Source organism: Schistocerca cancellata, chromosome 1 (assembly GCF_023864275.1).
Source record: "Schistocerca cancellata isolate TAMUIC-IGC-003103 chromosome 1, iqSchCanc2.1, whole genome shotgun sequence".
NCBI classification, from domain to species: Eukaryota; Metazoa; Arthropoda; class Insecta; order Orthoptera; family Acrididae; genus Schistocerca; species Schistocerca cancellata.
In genome coordinates this window covers 799,648,958-799,668,793 of record NC_064626.1, presented here as the reverse complement: position 1 = coordinate 799,668,793, position 19,836 = coordinate 799,648,958, and the positions used below count along the sequence as shown (strand labels likewise).

At 40.9% G+C, this 19,836-nt stretch overlaps 1 protein-coding gene across 2 annotated transcripts in view; it reads left to right on the top strand.

The window, feature by feature from the left end:
- The window catches only part of LOC126187842 (uncharacterized), a 169,441-nt gene that overhangs the window by 95,721 nt on the left and 53,884 nt on the right, over positions 1–19,836 (top strand). For both annotated transcript variants that reach the window (XM_049929151.1, XM_049929159.1), the window contains one exon: positions 13,291–14,619. In XM_049929151.1, the coding sequence (XP_049785108.1) occupies positions 14,347–14,619 (273 nt within the window). In that variant the 5' untranslated portion in view covers positions 13,291–14,346. The remainder of the gene's footprint in view (positions 1–13,290; positions 14,620–19,836) is intronic.

Below are 19,836 nucleotides of genomic sequence, written 5' to 3'. Positions count from 1 at the left end.
CCTTGACATAACTTTCAATGGGTTAAAAGATTATTTGTTATAATTTCAAGACATGCTTCAAATTGGTGCATTCATATACAAGTTTATAATATCAGACAATGTTAATGTCAAATTACTTGGTATCTGCATGTCTTTCATTTTATGCAGATTGTAATAGGTACTAAAATACAATTTGTAATAAGATGATCTTGTGTGTAGCAGATCTTGTTCTTTTGATGGGTGTTATAAATTGTGCAGCTTAAAATTTTGTAACTTACCAATCGGGAAAGCGTTGGTAGATAGACACAATAAACAAACACACACAAAATTTCAAGCTTTCGCAACCAACGGTTGCTTTGTCAGGAAGGAGGGAAGGAGAGGGAAAGACGAAAGGATGTGGGTTTTAAGGGAGAGGGTAAGGAGTCATTCCAATACCGGGAGCGGAAAGACTTACCTTAGGGGGGAAAAAAGGACGGGTATACAATCGCGCGCGCGCACACACACATATCCATCCACACATATACAGACACAAGCAGACATATTTAATGGCAGATTCAACCAAACTGCCCTTGTCAAAGATTTACTGTCTTACACTAGTAGTCTCTGCTGGAAATATCACTTTGCCACGAAGAAAAATAATCCTGATCCTACTCCTAATGATCCAACTCCCCAAGACACTATCCAAATGGAACCCTGCCTGGAACAGTTCCATCCTCCATCACAGTGGGACCCACCTCCTCTTCCTCAAAATCACCCTGTCCATACCTTCCAGGAATTTCTCACTTCCAGCCTTGCCTCTCAATCTTTCTTGAAAAACCTTAATCCTACTCCCAACATCACCACAGCCGAAGCCCAGGCTATCCGTGATCTGAAAGCTGACCGATCCATCATCATTCTTCCGGCTGACAAGGGTTCCACGACCGTGGTACTTGATTGTCGGGAGTATGTGGCTGAGGGACTGCGTCAGCTTTCAGACAACACTACATACAAAGTTTGCCAAGGTAATCCCATTCCTGATGTCCAGGCGGAGCTTCAAGGAATCCTCAGAACCTTAGGCCCCCTACAAAACCTTTCACCTGACTCCATCAACCTCCCGACCCCACCGACACCTCGCACTCCTACCTTCTACCTACTTCCTAAAATTCACAAACCCAAACATCTCGGCCACCCCATTGTAGCTGGTTACCAAGCCCCCACAGAACGTATCTCTGCCTATGTAGATCAACACCTTCAACCCATTACATGCAGTCTCCCATCCTTCGTCAAAGACACCAACCACTTTCTCGAACGCCTGGAATCCTTACCCAGTCTGTTACCCCCGGAAACCATCCTTGTAACCATTGATGCCACTTCCCCATACACAAATATCCCGCACGTCCAGGGCCTCGCTGCAATGGAGCACTTCCTTTCACGCTGATCACCTGCCACCCTACCTAAATCCTCTTTCCTCATTACCTTAGCCAGCTTCATCCTGACTCACAACTTCTTCACTTTTGAAGGCCAGACATACCAACAATTAAAGGGAACAGCCATGGGTACCAGGATGGCCCCCTCGTATGCCAACCTATTTATGGGTCGCTTAGAGGAAGCCTTCTTGGTTACCCAGGCCAGCCAACCCAAAGTTTGGTACAGATTTATTGATGACATCTTCATGATCTGGACTCACAGTGAAGAAGAACTCCAGAATTTCCTCTCCAACCTCATCTCCTTTGGTTCTGTCAGATTCACCTGGTCCTACTCCAAATCCCATGCCACTTTCCTTGACGTTGACCCCCATCTGTCCAATGGCCAGCTTCACACATCCATCCACATCAAACCCACCAACAAGCAACAGTACCTCCATTATGACAGCTGCCACCCATTCCATATCAAACGGTCCCTTCCCTACAGCCTAGGCCTTTGTGGCAAACGAATCTGCTCCAGTCCGGAATCCCTGAACCATTACACTGACAACCTGAAAACAGCTTTCTCATCCCGCAACTACCCTCCCGACCTGGTACAGAAGCAAATAACCAGAGCTACTTCCTCATCCCCTCAAACCCAGAACCTCTCACAGAAGAACCTTTGGTACAGAGCCGAGTGGAGGGTCTGAATCAGAGGCTGAGACGGTTCTGCGACCGTGTGGGCTGCAGATTCCTCGACTTGCGCCATAGGGTGGTGGGGTTTCGGGTTCCTCTGGATAGGTCAGGAGTCCACTACACGCAACAAGCGGCTACACGGGTAGCAGGGGTTGTGTGGCGTGGGCTGGGTGGTTTTTTAGGTTAGATGGCCTCGGGCAAGTACAGAAAGGGCAACAGCCTCAACGGGTGCGGGACAAAGTCAGGACATGCGGGGACCAAGCAGCAATCGGTATTGTAATTGTAAACTGTCGAAGCTGCGTTGGTAAAGTACCGGAACTTCAAGTGCTGATAGAAAGCATCGAAGCTGAAATCGTTATAGGTACAGAAAGCTGGCTGAAGCCAGAGATAAATTCTGCCGAAATTTTTACAAAGGTACAGACGGTGTTTAGAAAGGATAGATTGCATGCAACCGGTGGTAGAGTGTTCGTCGCTGTTAGTAGTAGTTTATCCTGTAGTGAAGTAGAAGTGGATAGTTCCTGTGAATTATTATGGGTGAAGGTTACACTCAACAACCGAGCTAGGGTAATAAGTGGCTCCTTTTACCGACCCCCCGACTCAGCAGCATTAGTGGCAGAACAACTGAGAGAAAATTTGGAATACATTTCACATAAATTTTCTCAGCATGTTATAGTCTTAGGTGGAGATTTCAATTTACCAGATATAGACTGGGACACTCAGATCTTTAGGACGGGTGGTAGGGACAGAGCATCGAGTGACATTATACTGAGTGCACTATGCGAAAATTACCTCGAGCAATTAAACAGAGAACCGACTCGTGGAGATAACATCTTGGACCTACTGATAACAAACAGACCCGAACTTTTCGACTCTGTAAGTGCAGAACACGGAATCAGTGGTCATAAGGCTGTTGCAGCATCCCTGAATATGGAAGTTAATAGGAATATAAAAAAAGGGAGGAAGGTTTATCTGCTTAGCAAGAGTAATAGAAGGCAGATTTCAGACTACCTAACAGATCAAAACGAAAATTTCTGTTCCGACACTGACAATGTTGAGTGTTTATGGAAAAAGTTCAAGGCAATCGTAAAATGCGTTTTACACAGGTACGTGCCGAATAAAACTGTGAGGGACGGGAAAAACCCACCGTGGTACAACAACAAAGTTAGGAAACTACTGCGAAAGCAAAGAGAGCTTCACTCCAAGTTTAAACGCAGCCAAAACCTCTCAGACAAACAGAAGCTAAACGATGTCAAAGTTAGCGTAAGGAGGGCTATGCATGAAGCGTTCAGTGAATTCAAAAGTAAAATACTAGGTACCGACTTGACAGAAAATCCTAGGAAGTTCTGGTCTTACGTTAAATCAGTAAGTGGCTCGAAACAGCATGTCCAGACACTCCGGGATGATGAAGGCATTGAAACAAAGGATGACACGCGTAAAGCTGAAATACTAAACACCTTTTTCCAAAGCTGTTTCACAGAGGAAGACCGCACTGCAGTTCCTTCTCTAAATCCTCGCACAAATGAAAAAATGGCTGACATCGAAATAAGTGTCCAAGGAATAGAAAAGCAACTGGAATCACTCAACAGAGGAAAGTCCACTGGACCTGACGGGATACCAATTCGATTCTACACAGAGTACGCGAAAGAACTTGCCCCCCTTCTAACAGCCATGTACCGCAAGTCTCTAGAGGAACGGAAGGTTCCAAATGATTGGAAAAGAGCACAGATAGTTCCAGTTTTCAAGAAGGGCCATCAAGCAGTTGTGCAAAACTATAGGCCTATATCTCTGACATCGATCTGTTGTAGAATTTTAGAATGTGTTTTTTGCTCGAGTATCATGTCGTTTTTGGAAACTCAGAATCTACTATGTAGGAATCAACATGGATTCCGGAAACAGCGATCGTGTGAGACCCAACTCGCTTTATTTGTTCATGAGACCCAGAAAATATTAGATACAGGCTCCCAGGTAGATGCTATTTTTCTTGACTTCCGGAAGGCGTTCGATACAGTTCCGCACTGTCGCCTAATAAACAAAGTAAGAGCCTAGGGAATATCAGACCAGCTGTGTGGCTGGATTGAAGAGTTTTTAGCAAACAGAACACAGCATGTTGTTATCAACGGAGAGACGTCTACAGACGTTAAAGTAACCTCTGGCGTGCCACAGGGGAGTGTTATGGGACCATTGCTTTTCACAATATATATAAATGACGTAGTAGATAGTGTCAGAAGTTCCATGCAGCTTTTCGCGGATGATGCTGTAGTATACAGAGAAGTTGCAGCATTAGAAAATTGTAGCGAAATGCAGGAAGATCTGCAGCGGATAGGCACTTGGTGCAGGGAGTGGCAACTGACCCTTAACATAGACAAATGTAATGTATTGCGAATACATAGAAAGAAGGATCCTTTATTGTATGATTATATGATAGCGGAACAAACACTGGTAGCAGTTACTTCTGTAAAATATCTGGGAGTATGCATGCGGAACGATTTGAAGTGGAATGATCATATAAAATTAATTGTTGGTAAGGCGGGTACCAGGTTGAGATTCATTGGGAGAGTCCTTAGAAAATGTAGTCCATCAACAAAGGAGGTGGCATACAAAACACTCGTTCGACCTATACTTGAGTATTGCTCATCAGTGTGGGATCCGTACCAGATCTGCTTGACGGAGGAGATAGAGAAGATCCAAAGAAGAGCGGCGCGTTTCGTCACAGGGTTATTTGGTAACCGTGATAGCGTTACGGAGATGTTTAACAAACTCAAGTGGCAGCCCTACCCTCTGGCTCCTACCCTTGTAACCACCCCTGGTGTAAAACCTGTCCCATGCACCCTCCCACCACCACCTACTCCAGTCCTGTAATCCGGAAGGTGCACACGATCAAAGGCAGAGCCACGTGTGAAAGCACCCACGTGATTTACCAACTGACCTGCCTACACTGTGACGCTTTCTATGTGGGAATGACCAGCAACAAACTGTCCATTCGCGTGATTGGACACAGGCAGACAGTGTTTGTTGGTAATGAGGGTCACCGTGTGGCTAAACATGCCTTGGTGCACGGCCAGCCCATCTTGGCACAGTGTTACACCGTCCGGGTTATCTGGATACTTCCCACTAACACCAACCTATCAGAACTCCAGAGATGGGAACTTGCCCTTCAATATATCCTCTCTTCCCGTTATCCACCAGGCCTCAACCTCCGCTAATTTCAAGTTGCCGCCACTCATACCTCACCTGTCATTCAACAACATCTTTGCCTCTGCGCTTCCTCCTCGACTGACATCTCTGCCCAAACTCTTTGCCTTTAAATAAGTCTGCTTGTATCTGTACATGTGTGGATGGATACGTGTGTGTGTGCGAGTGTATACCCGTCCTTTTTTCCCCCCTAAGGTAAGTCTTTCCGCTCCCGGTATTGGAATGACTCCTTACCCTCTCCCTTGAAACCCACATCCTTTCGTCTTTCCCTCTCCTTCCCTCTTTCCTGACGAAGCAACCGTTGATTGCGAAAGCTTGAAATTTTGTGTGTGTGTGTGTGTGTGTGTGTGTGTGTGTGTGTGTGTGTGATTTTTTTATTGTGTCTATCTACCAGCGCTTTCCCGTTTGGTAGGTCATGGAATCTTTTTTTTTAATATACTTTTCCCATGTGGAATGTTTCTTTCTATTTTATTCATATCATTAATAAGTTGGTTTTGGTCCTATGCCTTTTACATGTATCGGTTATTTCTTTTAGTAATAACTGTTAATATGTCATGAGGCATAGAAAGAATAACCTAATCATCTCCTGTCCTGTATTTGATAAGAGTGCATTTGATATTAGTCATCGAGAGAGAATATCACATGAAAATTATAATTGCACTATAACAAATGTGTGTTAACGGTTCTTAATATGAGATCACAGGTTAATTTAAGAGCAGTTAGAATCTTATGTGGGTTTATAATTACGTTGTTTATATCAAATAATGGAAGGGATTTTACCTAGACATTGGGAGGCAGTGTTGTATATGGATGTCAGATGCCGCGATGTCACCTAGATGAAGTATGATGCTTTGTCATAAATAGGTGTGTTTATGCATCACATGAAAAAGGCAAATAAATAGTAAATAGCCAGGTCATGGGTTCAGTAAGAGATCCACGATTCCATGTGATAGAATATTACATGACACATCAAACAATGAAAGAGACGGCGTGCGACGAGATCAGACGTAGATGCCAGGTAATCAGATCTCACCTAGATGTCGAATGATGTATTGTTGTAAATAAGCTTGTATAAGCTGTATAACAAAATAGTAAAATATTATTTATAGCTCCATGTCATGTTGTCTTCTATGTGCTATCTTTGCCTTTGATTCTGAGTAATTCTGGATAGAATAAAATTAATCCAGATGATATTATTAGATATACGCAATGACATATTAACGACGATCTTTTAGGGAGAGCACCTGTGGCTATAATAATTTTATTACATACAGATATCTATAAATGATTAGCAACATTGGATCATTGGTTGTTTAACGAACATTTGTAATCCAAAGGAGGCTATAATTGTAGGTTGATCAGAGCAAACAATGTTATAGATTTAATCTAGACATCGGATGATGAGTTTGTATGTAGATTTTGGGTAACATGAATGCACCTAGATATTGTACAACGTGTTGTTCTAAGGAAGCTCATTTATACATTACATCTTATAAAATAAGGAAGAAATTTCTAAATACATCGTTCACAGCTTCAGTTATCAGCAATTGCAGTCCCATATGGTAAATTAACTGTACACTTACACACCAGATGTGGAAGATATTTCACCTAGAACTTTGGGTGACAAAATTGCATGTAGACTATCACCTAGGCGTCAGACGGCATATTGTTATATGCAAGCTTGTAAAAACAGCACATTGTCTAAGAAAAATGCAAAATATTAGTTGTAGCTCCATTGGTAAATAGGTACAGTGTATATTTTTCGCATGAAAAAATCATAATGTATTAATTGCACCTTTGATTTTGAGTATACACACACACACACACACACACACACACACACACACAGGGATTTTTTAAAAAGTTTTAGGTTAACCTTATGTAATTCAATATTAACAATGTAGGAAAAGACAGCTGTAAATGGTTTTTTAATTGTCCCTGTCTGCAACTTACTGTGTATTCTTTACGGTAAGTAGCACTCTGTCTTTTCCTACATTGTTGATATTCCTATCTGCAGTTTCCATTGTTTAATTTCACGTTAAAAATTGCTTAACAAAATTCTTTAGAAATATTTTTGGAGAAGTTTCTTGGATAAAGATGGGTATATAACATAATTGTGTATGAAAATTTATCTCAAGAATTTGTTGTAGTAATGTTTTTAAAATTACGATGATCTGAATACTAGTCATATTCTATTTCATGACAACATTTTTGACATTAGTCATCAAGGGTGAATATCACATTAGCATATTTCTTCTAGCACATGCATGTTTAAGAGTGTGCTGGTAATTCTAGATATGTCCTCAATTGTGTCAGGCCATGAGATTTCACATAGACCTCGAATGAGTCATGGATAACCTCATGTAAACATCGTAGTTGATAACAAAAGCACAAACATTAAATATCTCTATTGTTGGTATATATACTTTAAACGTATTCTTGTTGAAATACTATATCTGTGGCTATAGATACTGAAGCTATTTCTGGATGTATTAAAATTAAACTACATATGATACCATTAGATGTACATACAGAGCTTTTGACTGGTTATAGGTTGTCATATTGTATGTGATTTTGTACAAAGAAAAATTTGGTAAAGAAATTTAAGAATTTGTATAAAATGTTTTTTTTTCTTTTAGTTGTTTCCTACAATGATATGAAAAGGTTTATGCATAAATTATGTTTTATGCGTGTTGCACATCATTTTACACTCAGTTTTTTTAAAAAAAAAAAAAAAAAAAAGAGTTGGCTTATATGTTATGCTAATAATTAAGCATGTGTAATTATATGGAATAGTAGATCCATGCCTTAATCTAATGTTACATGATAATATTGATTTGTACCACCACTGTGCCAGATGATGTACTCACATATCACTAAGAATTTTTCTGCTGTGATCCATCAGTTGTAAAGTGGTGATGAATTTGAGCACTTATAATTGGAACCATAACGTGTGTGAAAATAGCTGTTATTTTAAAACTGACATGCCAACTTCTAGTATAGATCATGATACCAGCACCACTTATTGTTCTGAAGGATAAGATTACAATGATGTAAATATAGGTATGTTGTTATTCCATGTATTGCAAATCTTGGTATAATTGTAAGCTGTTACATTAGTTACTGTATCCTAGCATCTTCGGTCCCATCTTTTACAAATCAGAAGATGGCAACAGAGAACTGTCGAAACCAGTAATCTATATGAATAAACAATGTAGCAATCTTGGCAGTTGGAAATTTATTCAGTGTTCATAATACTGCAGATTGCCTCCAGACTGGTTATGTACGATTGCAAGATTGCATTTATAGTGAAATCTGTCTCTACATCTCCATAATCACTACAGCATATTCTTTACTAAAGAACCTAAGTCAAAGGTGTCATCACTGAGCCCAATTCATGGTTTATTAATACTACTTGGTATTTAGTTTTAGGTGTAGCTACATCTACATCGATACTCTGCAGTCCACCTTGAAGCAAAATATTCTTTCATTTGGAGGAGAAAGTTGGTTATTGAAATTTCATGGGAAGATCTCGCCACTACAATAAGTGGTTTTGTTTTAATGATGTCCACCCAAAATCCTGTATCATGTCTGCAACACTCTCTCTGCTATTTCACAGTAATACAAAATGTTCGGCCCTTCTTTGAACTTTCTTGATGTATTCTGTTAACCTGTCTGCTAAGGATTGCACACCACACAGTAGTACTCCAAAAGACAATGCACAAACATATTGTAAGCAATCTCTTTAGTAGATCAGTTGCATCTTCTAAGTATTCTGTCAATAAAATACAGTCTTTGGTTCACCTTCGCCACAACATTTTCTATGTGTTCTTTCCTATTTAAGTTGTTCATAATTGTAATTCCTTGGTATTTAGTTGAATTTACGGCCTTTAGATTTGATTGATTTATTGTGTAACCGAAGTTTAATGGATTCATTTTAGCAGTAGTGTGGATGACCTCACACTTTTCATTATTTAGGATCAATTGTCATGCCATACAGATCTCATATCTAAATCATTTTGCAATTCATTTTGATCTTCTGACGACTTCACTAGACAATAAATGACAGCATCATCTGCAAACAATCTAAGACAGCTGCTCAGATTGTCTCCAAAATTAACAGCAGGAAGCCTGTAATGTTACCGTGAGGGACACCAGAAATCAGTTCTGTTAGGGATACTGGTCTGTAATTTTGCGAGTCCATTCTTTTGCCCTTGTTATATGCAGGACTTGTTTGCAGTTTTTTCCAGTCTCTTGGGAATTTGCACTGGGCGAGAGATTCGTGATAAATGCAAACAAAGTGAGGGTCAGTACCATAGAATACTCTTTGGAAAACCGAATTGGGATTCCATCTGGACCTGATGACGAGCTTGTTTTCAAGTTCTTCAATTGTTTCTCTACATCATGGATGGTTATTACTGTGTTGTCCATAAGCTGAGTCATTCAGTGGTGAAACTATGGTTTGTTTGTACAATTCTCTTGAGTGAACGACTTCTTGAATGTGAAATTTAGAACTTCAGCTTTCATTTTGCTACCTTCAACTGCCACAACAGACTGGTCAACAAATGACTTTATGGCAGCCTTGGACCCACTTAGTGATTTTACATAAGACCAGAATTTTCTTGGGTTCTTTGCAAGATCTTTTGACAGTGGTAGTGCTTGTATGCTTTGCTCATAGATCTCTTCACAGGCACACAAACCTCTACTAACCTTTGCTTGTTGTAATTTGTGTTCTCTTTTGAACCGAGAGTGCAACAGCCTCTGCTTCTTCAGCATTTTCCAAATCTCATTATTAAACCATGATGGATCTTTTCCATCCTTAATCCATTTAGTAGACACACAGTTCTCCCGACCACAATCTACAGTATGCTTAAATTTTGCCCATAATTTCACTACATCCATCATACTGGAACTAAGTGATGATAGTTCACTGTCTAAGGAGGTGCTAACAACTGCTTATCTGCTCTTTCTAGCACAAACACTCTCCTAGTCGTCTTAGTTGATTTATTAACTTTTGTAACCATAGTTGCTATAATGACATGATCGCCAATCCCTGTTTCTATACTGACATTGATAGGATCTGGCCTGTTTCTAGCCTTTTGAATCCTTATAAAGTGCATGGCAAGTGGTACTTTTCCTTCCATTTATTATTTTGTAGAGAAGCCACAGTTTCCTCATAATTCAGAGCCTATTGTTTGCTTCATCTACAACTGAGCACCTCTGATAATTCCCATTCACATTACTACTCCTGCGTGTTTCTGATGTTTTACAGACATCAGTTGTGACTCATTAATCCTGAAAAATCCTGAGAGTATATTTTGCTACTGTTACTCAAAATGTTATGTATTATATTTTTGGTAACCAAATATGTTTCAATGAACAGCTTCCTATGTGTATTTTTCTGCTTCTTACCAACTGTGCTGATGACAATGTTTCAAAAAGTGTTTTCAGTATTATTTATATACCAAGAGGCAACTCTTGTCCTCATTAATTATTCTAACAGTTACATTCTTTTCCTTTTTCCTTCAACATTTGCACAGTTCCTCTACACTTTAGTTATTTAAATCATATTATTCTAGTGTGTCTGAAGAAAGGGTGACATCCTCCTTCTTGGAATTACTGGGTGTCTAAAGCTTTGTACTTTTTTTGTAGTGTTTTGTATATTTGTAATCATTTTTCTTACAACTGAATCAGGGTCAATGGTCCAGTCTCTGTAAACATTTTCAAAAAGGTCTGGCCTGTTTGTTTGCCAACAAACTTAAGATATGTACATCATGAGTGAGATTACAAGCGCTTTATTCTTTGTAATTTTTAGAGATATCCTGTACAGAAATTTTTCTGTTAGTTTTTGTCATATTGCCACTTTCCAATCAGTTGGTGAAGTCAGTATCTGAGTGAGAATCATACACACTAGTAGAGAGAATGAAATTTTCACTCTGCAGCCGTGTGTGTGCTTATATGAAACTTCTTATCAGATTCAAACAGTGTGTCGGACGGAGACTTTCGCGGGCAAGTGTTCGACCGACTGAGCTACCCAAGAATGACTCACGACCCATCCTCCCATCCTCACAGTTTTACTTCTGCCAGTATCTTGTTTGTGCCTGTACTTCATAGAAGCTCTCCTGCAAACCTTTCAAAACTAGCACTCCTGGAAGAAAGGAGTGCTAGTCTTGCAAGGTTTGCAGGAGAGGTTCTGTGAAGTTTGGAAGGTAGGAGACGAGGTACTGGTGGAAATAAAGCTGTGAAGATGGCTCGTGAGTCATGCTTGGGTAGCTCAGTCAGTAGAGCACTTGCCTGCAAAAGGCAAAGGTCCCAAGTTCGAATCTCGGTCTGACTCAAAGTTTTAATATGGCAGGAAGTTTCATACATACTAGTAAACTTTAAGTTTTCTCGTAGGTATACAGTTACTTACAGGACGAGTCTGGTGACCTAGAAAATATCATACTGTAAATTTGAGTCTGCCCTTATTGGTTAGTCGAACCCAAACTATTCCATGTCCACATTCAAGTACTCTCTTTGTTGATTTAAGTTCCTTGTCTGCTGGTATGAATACACTGCATTTGAACCTGTGGAGTCTCTCTCTTTGGTAAACGCTTCATCATATTACACAAATCATCTGTTTTACAGAAGGGTACTTTTTTTTGTAATCATATTTTGGAACATAGCAAGCAAGATTATTTTGCACCTATTTCCAGAAAAAATTCTGTAGTTGTCTTATTGAGATCAGGAATTACTGTCTGTTGGATGTCTAGATAATCTTATGAAAGTTACTTTTTGAAACAGGATTGGCAGATTAATTGTTTATATGCCCTAACCTTTTCCTTTGTCTTTTATCTTCTAGTCATGGTTGTTATTCAGTATGAGATAATGCATCAGTGTTGATTTTATTTCAGTCTTAGCAGCTGATGATGTTAAGTGCCATGTGAGTATTGTATTTCATGCCCAATACATACAAAGTTAGTCATTATCAAGATAGGATGTTGTGGGATTTATTGTGTTTATGCTTTGGTCATTGTTTTGATTCTTTGGTAGCAAGTGAAAATTTTGGGTATTCGTGGGTATACAGAATCTTGTGGAACATTGTCACCCTTGAGCTAAAGCTCAACATGCGATGTTGCAGTTAATAAGCTACATATGTGTACCTTACTTCATGCATCACTGCCTCAGAATATATAATATTTTTTCATATTTATTTTCATTATTATCCCTTTGAAAACTGAGACTTCTATATTGATAGTTCACAGTAAGTGTAATACAAGAGACGGCAAAAAATAGAGTTTGCTGGCCAAGATTCAAACTGTGATAAGATATTTGTACATGGACATTGCAGGAGTCTTGTAAGAAAACTATAACAGCAGTATCAATGAGGAGCAGAGAGCAGATAGAAACACAAACAAAAAGGTAAGCCAGATAACAGATTTGAGGATTGAAGATAAGGAGGTAACAGTTATGAAACATGTGTTGTTTGTGCCTCATAGAACACAGTCGAGAAATGGCAGGGAGAAAAGGACAACTTGACCAGTAGTTACTGGGAATGAACATAGAACTGGGTGGTAAGAACAGCAACTGATATAAGAAGAGTTTCCTGAGACTGAAAAGGTCAGCATAAGTTAGTTTAGGTGGATGGTGTTATAAAAGTCAATTTGTGGTGTATCTGATTGTGTGGAAGATGGTTCAGTATAATTTAAATCATATTTGCAGTTCTATATATTTTTGTACATTTTTGTGTGTAATTTATCATTAATTTTATGTAGCTATATACGCTGTCTGGTGCTATCTTTGTCTGTTGAGTGAACGTCAAATAAAAAATGGATATCCAGTAATTCGAAGTCATGTAGAAATTATTTTATGCATTTCAAACACAGTACGTTCCAAACAGTATAAAGTATTTACTAATTTACTTCATCTGAAATACAGAAATTCCATTGTTTCAGCCCAACCATTTTTTTCTTTGTAGCAAAAAATTATTATACACTTGTTTCTTACAGAAAAATCTTCTTGGTTGTTTTTAATTAAGTTAACTTTATTATTCTGTTTACAGGTGTCTGAAGAACAGCAAATGAATTGGAACTGCTGCTTCACAAATTGAGGAAGACAAATCTTCATCTCAAGCCAGTTCAAAAGCAGGCAGTGTGTCTTCCACAGACAGTGTAGAGATGGTTGATACATCTGATCAGAGTGTACCCAATGTTAGTGTGGAAGGAACAACAAGCATAACAAATGAAGAAGGAAAATCACAGGATTCTCCAGAAAATAAAGAAAGCTCACCTGCTACCTTAAAGCATGACCATCTCAGGGACAAAAAACGAAATATAAACCCATTTTTTGTTGATAAGGAATCATATCGCGATAGTTTTAAAAGAAAACGGGGAAAAGACTATTTGAGATTTCCTTTTGATTTATTAGCTCAAGGACTGGATTATGATACTTTCGCAGTAGAGTTCAGAAAGTATAGCATTAGTTATGCAAAGAAGCTTGAAAAGGCCCGAAATAAAAAGCTAAATTGTGTAGAGTGGGGAAACCAATTGTTGGCCCCACTTTCACTTTGCCGCCAAGAACCCGCAAAGATTCAGTTTGTAACACAGAAACTCGTGCTAATCAGAGGTACAATTTGAGAGGCAGGCAAAATAAAATTGAGAGGGATTATTTGGAATTCCTTGATGACGACAACTCAAGTGAATCGCTAAGCTCTCCAGGAGGTAAAGGTAACAATGACATGTCCCAAACAGATGACACAATTTTGAATAATGAAGTAAAAGATAACTCCAAGAAAGACAGCAGTCACGCAGGGATTCCCCACCATTAGTCATTGTAGAGGAAATCAACAGTGCTAAAAAGCTGTATTGCAAGAAAACTTAAATCATTCCATGACTCATAGTTCAGATAAATCTCCAAAAAAAGTGAATGTAAGTACGCCTTCACAAGCTAGTGAAGCAAGCTCACCCACCATTCCAACAAAAAGGCTTTCTTTGCGGCGGGCTAATGCATCTATAATTCAAATGATAAAAATGAAACGTGTGAAGGTAGTTCACCTGTAGTTATCGTGGAGGACACTGATAAGAAGGAGTTACTTCAGTGTGGAAATTTGAAGACTCCAATGTCTCATAGAACTATCTCATCTCCAGCAAGTACTCCAAACAAAGAACACTACAGTCTGCCAAATTCTCCTACTTCTTCGCCAGTTGTTTCATTGAAGAGATTGCCATCGAGGACAGATCCGTCTAGAGTAGTAGTGTGTGACAATGACAGAAAGACAAGGGCTGTAGACAGAACTGAGAGTCCACCTGTTCCTGATCAGAACGTAACAAAAAGACGGCGACTTGATTTTCAGTTGGCTGATGACAACGTAGTAGAAGTTGAAGAAGATAGGGTAAGTCAGTGTTTTTCTTCCCTTCTGTAAATGTAGGATACTAGTGATCCATGATAAGTCGGCTATGCCAAGTATCATTAGTAACATTTCTTTTTCTTCTTCTTCTAAGAGATATGCGTTCATGTGCAGTTGAAGTAGGGGAGGCAACTCTCTCTCTCTCTCTCTCTCTCTCTCTCTCTCTCTCACCGAGCGAGGTGGCGCAGTGGTTAGACACTGGACTCGCATTCGGGAGGACGACGGTTCAATCCCGCGTCCGGCCATCCTGATTTAGGTTTTCCGTGATTTCCCTAAATCACTCCAGGCCAATGCCGGGATGGTTCCTCTGAAAGGGCACAGCCGTCTTCCTTCCCCATCCTTCCCTAATCCGATGAGACCGATGACCACGCTGTCTGGTCTCCTTCCCCAAACCAACCAACCAACCTCTCTCTCTCTCTCTCTCTCTCTCTCTCTCTCTCTCTGTGTGTGTGTGTGTGTGTGTGGGGGGGGGGGGGGGGGGGGGGGGGGAGAACTCGCGCACATTTCTGTTACTTCACTGTAGCCTGTGGCAAAACATACTGCTGAGCACAGCAGGTTTGACCACTTTAAAAGCCGTGCCACTTGGTTACATCCCACCCACCTCTCCCTACCAATGTAATCTTTTGTGGATTATATAGATGGGAATTGCCCATACAAAACATCCTGCAACCCTCCAGTCCTGGGTCTTCATGATCCCAAGTTCCAACACCAACTTCAAATCCCCCCCCCCCCCCCCCCCCATTCCACCCCCATACCTATGCCACTACCCTTCCATTTTCCACTCACACTCTTTTCTCCTCTCCCTTTCCTTCTTCCTCTGCTCTATCTACCCCTACCACAATCAACTTCTCAACTTCATTGTATATCACTCCTTCCCTTTGCACACACCAGCAGAAGCTTGCTGGTACTACACCTCTATTCTGTCCCTAAGCTGCATGCCCTGCCATCCATCAGCACTTTACAGTTCACTTCACTTCTCGCCACACCTCACGTCACGTCAGTGTGGTGATTTATTGTCTTGTATCATATGAACTTTTTAAACTGTGCAAGTAGTAAGTTGTACCAATGAATGGATAAGATGCTAGTAGAAGGCCAAAATTTTTTTGGTAGGTCTGTCAATGAGCCTTTGAAAGTTGTCAACTTGCATTCCTACAGTCCTTCCTGCTGCTCAATTAATTGTTTAGATGTCAAGTCAGTGGAGTTCTGTCTGACTTTTTTCAAAGAAGTTTTAAGTGCTATTAGTAGTACAACTATCGAGTGTAATTCAGTATTTCTTATTTACGAATGTGTTTTTTTTTCCCAACCCTGCATGGGGAACATCCCCGTTACAGCTCATGTTTTGGTGGTTGGACTAGTAGGGTGAAAAAATTGGTCCCAAATGTTAACAGATGAAAATATATTGATTTTTACCGTTCTTGTCTTAATTTTAACATACTTGAACTGATTATGATTGATGGCAGTTTTATAAACTTGGTGAAGGTCCTGTGTCTCATATTCGATACAGAGGAGTTTCAATAATCACATCCAAGTGAAACTAAAGACTAGGTCTCTGAAAGTGCCAGGACAGTTGTGAATTGTGGAGTGACAGGCTGGTGGGCCAAGTGACATGCTGCTCGTTGAGAGAAGTGTTTTATTCATCTTCAAATACACATCATGTCATTAGTACTGTGAGGCAGACGTGCCACATTCCCGTAACCCTGGCCGGCATTGGCTCACAGGCAGCTGCTTCTGGCCTCGCGAGCTGATGCACACCTAGGCACCCTGCAATACTGACGTCAGGCCGAGCAACAGCCGGTGTCATAACAGTAGGCCGTGGCCTTGACATCAGTGGTATTCTCCTGCTTCTGCTGTGGCGGTGTTCCACTGTGGAATGGCCATACCTGATGATTCAAGGCCTGCTTGTGACCACTGCAAAAGCAAGTGGAGACTTCCTTGCACAGGAGTCTGGCGACGACAGGTGCAGGGAGCAGGTCAGCAGTGCTGTGCAACAAGTCATACCTGGAGACTCAGTTGAGGAGACAATTCGCCCGAACAGTCCTGAACCCATTGGTGCAGCTGATAGTACCTAGTCATCTCATTGTCTACCATGGACCTCGCATTTGGTGATGTTCCTGGACTCCCAATGAATCTGCCTCAAAATTCACACTTGTTTTTATGGTTGTGAGGCACATTTGTTGCACTGTTATGCAGTCCTTGATCATGTAGCTACACCATATTGTGATATGGGTCTTGCCCTGGTGTAGTGGCATTGCTCTGCCCACACTCTGGCTATTACTGCTGCGTGGTGCAGGTTTCACCAAGCACAGTTGGCCCATCTCACAGTCCTTTTGCGTATGTGTTATTCTCATCCCTATGTCTCCATGTTGTGCTTAAAGGCCCATGGTTGCTACTAAAACACTTTGCGGTGGGTTCCTCACAAATTCCACTAAAACTGAAGAACAGCATTACATAATAAAATACCATAGTCACGTGTCTTGGAGGGTTAATAGTGCTCCAGTTATTTACAAGCTTTTGTGTGTACTACGCTAGATCATGGGTGCACAGTGTAAGAAGCAGTGAAACCTTATTATATTAAGATGTTGGAGTTATCCACGATGATGGGACTAGTCTGGCCACATGTACCCTCAGCATCAATCCCGTACTGGTTCTCAGCTGTCCCAGAATGCCAAATGTTGCTCACACTGCAATGAAATTCATTTTCGTAAACTGTTCATGAGCAGCATGGCATGTTTGAAGCTGCAGTGTATGTGAGCAAGAGAACTTTGTGTGGGAGAAAAGCAGTACTCAGGGTTGGAGCTAACTTCCCTAGTTGCTGAAGAGACGTTAAAGTATGGTAGATATTTTTTGAAGTGCTGGAGAGGCTATACTCACATGGATATGGTTTGTAACCTAATATTTATTGAAATTTCGGATGAGCACTTGAACTCTATAGTATCAGTATTCAGGTATTGGTCCAGAAGGTGGGGTCTCTTGGCTGCCCTGTGGTTTTCTCCGACCACATCCTCAAAAATAAGGTGGACTCTGTTGGCTGCCCTGTGGTTTTCTCTGACCACATCCTCAAAAATAAGATGGACTCTCTTGGCTGCCCTGTGGTTTTCTCCGACCACATCCTCAAAAATAAGATGGACTCTCTTGGCTGCCCTGTGATTTCCGCTGAGCATATCCTCAAAGATTTTATTACTACTTGAATTTATCATTTTTGATGCAGATTTACAAGCAGTTGGGAGTGCATTTGACCAGATAATATGTACTCCACTCAGAAATTCTTAACCTCCTTTAACTCTGTGTGTGTCCTTAAATCGACAAAATACGGTGTCCGGTAGATGAACAACACCAGAAAAATTGGAACCTCATATTCATGTACAAAGGGTGGGGAAGGTGGTGAGATTCTCATGGGTACAAAGACAAATATAGTAGCAGATGTGATAGCCAAAGAAACATGAAAGAAAATATAATGATTGAATTTGTCATCCCGCTACTTGTTACCACCTCACTATTGAAGTACAGTGTTGGTGGGAAGAATGATTGTTGGAAGTGACAGACAGCTGTAGCTGATAAATTCAACTACTTGCCCATGGCACATCTTCTTCTGATCTATCATGGGAGATGATCTCAATTGACTATGAATAAGGCATAGTCTACTTATGTAAGGATGCCTGTCCCAGTTCGAAAACCTACCAGTGTTTGGCAATTGTGACACATAATTTCACTATATCCCAGCTCAACAGACTGTATTTTATACTATAATTTTGCCCAAAGCTTCACCTGCATACATGTCTGACTCACATATTGCACACATCTCCTCCTCTGTCTTTGTCCATCTCCTCTTCTCTGTCCATCTCCCTCACCTCCCCCTCTCTTTCCATCTCCCCCTCTCTTTCCATCTCCCTCACCTCTCTCTCTCTTTCCATCTCCTTCCACTTCTTCTCTCATTCTCCTTCCATCCCTCTCTCTTTCCCCTCCCTCTATCATTCCATCTCTTTAACCTACCCCCCTCCCTCTCTCTCTCTCTCTCTCTCTCTTTCTCTCTCTCTCTCTCTCTCTCTCTCTCTCTCTCTCTCTCTCCTTTCATCTCTTCCTCCCCGTACCTGTATCCATCCCCTCCTCCTCCATTATGTCCACCTACTGTTCCCCCTATCTGTATCCATTCCCTCCTCCTCCATTATGTCCACCTCCTCCTTCTCTCTTTGTCCACCACCTCTTCCCCTTTCACTCTCTGTCCATGTCCTCCTGCCCTATCTCTTCCCCCCATATCTCTCTCTCTCTCTCTCTCTCTCTCTCTCTCTCTCTCTCCCCCTCCCCCTCCCCCTCCCCCTCCCCCTCACCCCTCCCCTCCCTCCCGCCCCTTCTCTCTGTCTCCCCCCTCCTCTCATTGTCCATCTGCCCCTCCCTCACTCTCTATCCATTTTCTCCTCCCTCTCTGTATGTCCACCACCTCCTTCCCTCTCTGTCCTTCTTCTATATCATCCCATATTCACCTACACCCCAGTGGAGATGGCTTTTACCCAACTTTCTTTCTTTTAAGGCTAAAAGTAGTATGCTTAACAAGTTTGCTTGAAATCAGTCCAGAGATTTTGGATGAGAGGTGAAACACACACACACAGACACACACACACACAAACACACACACACACACACACACAAATCCATTTTTATGTACATATGTGTTTACTGCTTGATCTATGCTCTGTTTTAACAGATGGAGAGGCTTGTAATATGACCTATGGCAACAGTCAAATTTGCTTCATGAATCCGTAGAAAGTAGGTTTAAATGTATTCTCAGGATGGTTGGCACATCCAGATGTTTAAGTGCCCAGGGAAACACACTTTGTCATATTAATTTAGTCTTTATTCTGTTACTATGTCCAATGTTTGTAATATTTTAAAACAGGGACAATGTTTAAAGATTTACATTTTGAGTGATAATGTGTGTGAAACTGAATGAATGTGTTTTAACTTAGTTTGCATTCCAAGCTGTTGTAGATGTGAAGTGTACTGCACAAATCATTTCAAACTAAGTTAACTAGGCTGCTAATAATATTGCTGTTGAAGGTAGCGCATGCATATATGTGTGTGCTCGTGCATTTGCAACACCCCTACCCCTCTACCCCTTCTCTCTCTCTCTCTCTCTCTCTGTCTGTGTGTGTGTGTGTGTGTGTGTGTGTGTGTGTGTGTGTGTGTGTGTGTGTGTGTGTGTGTCCA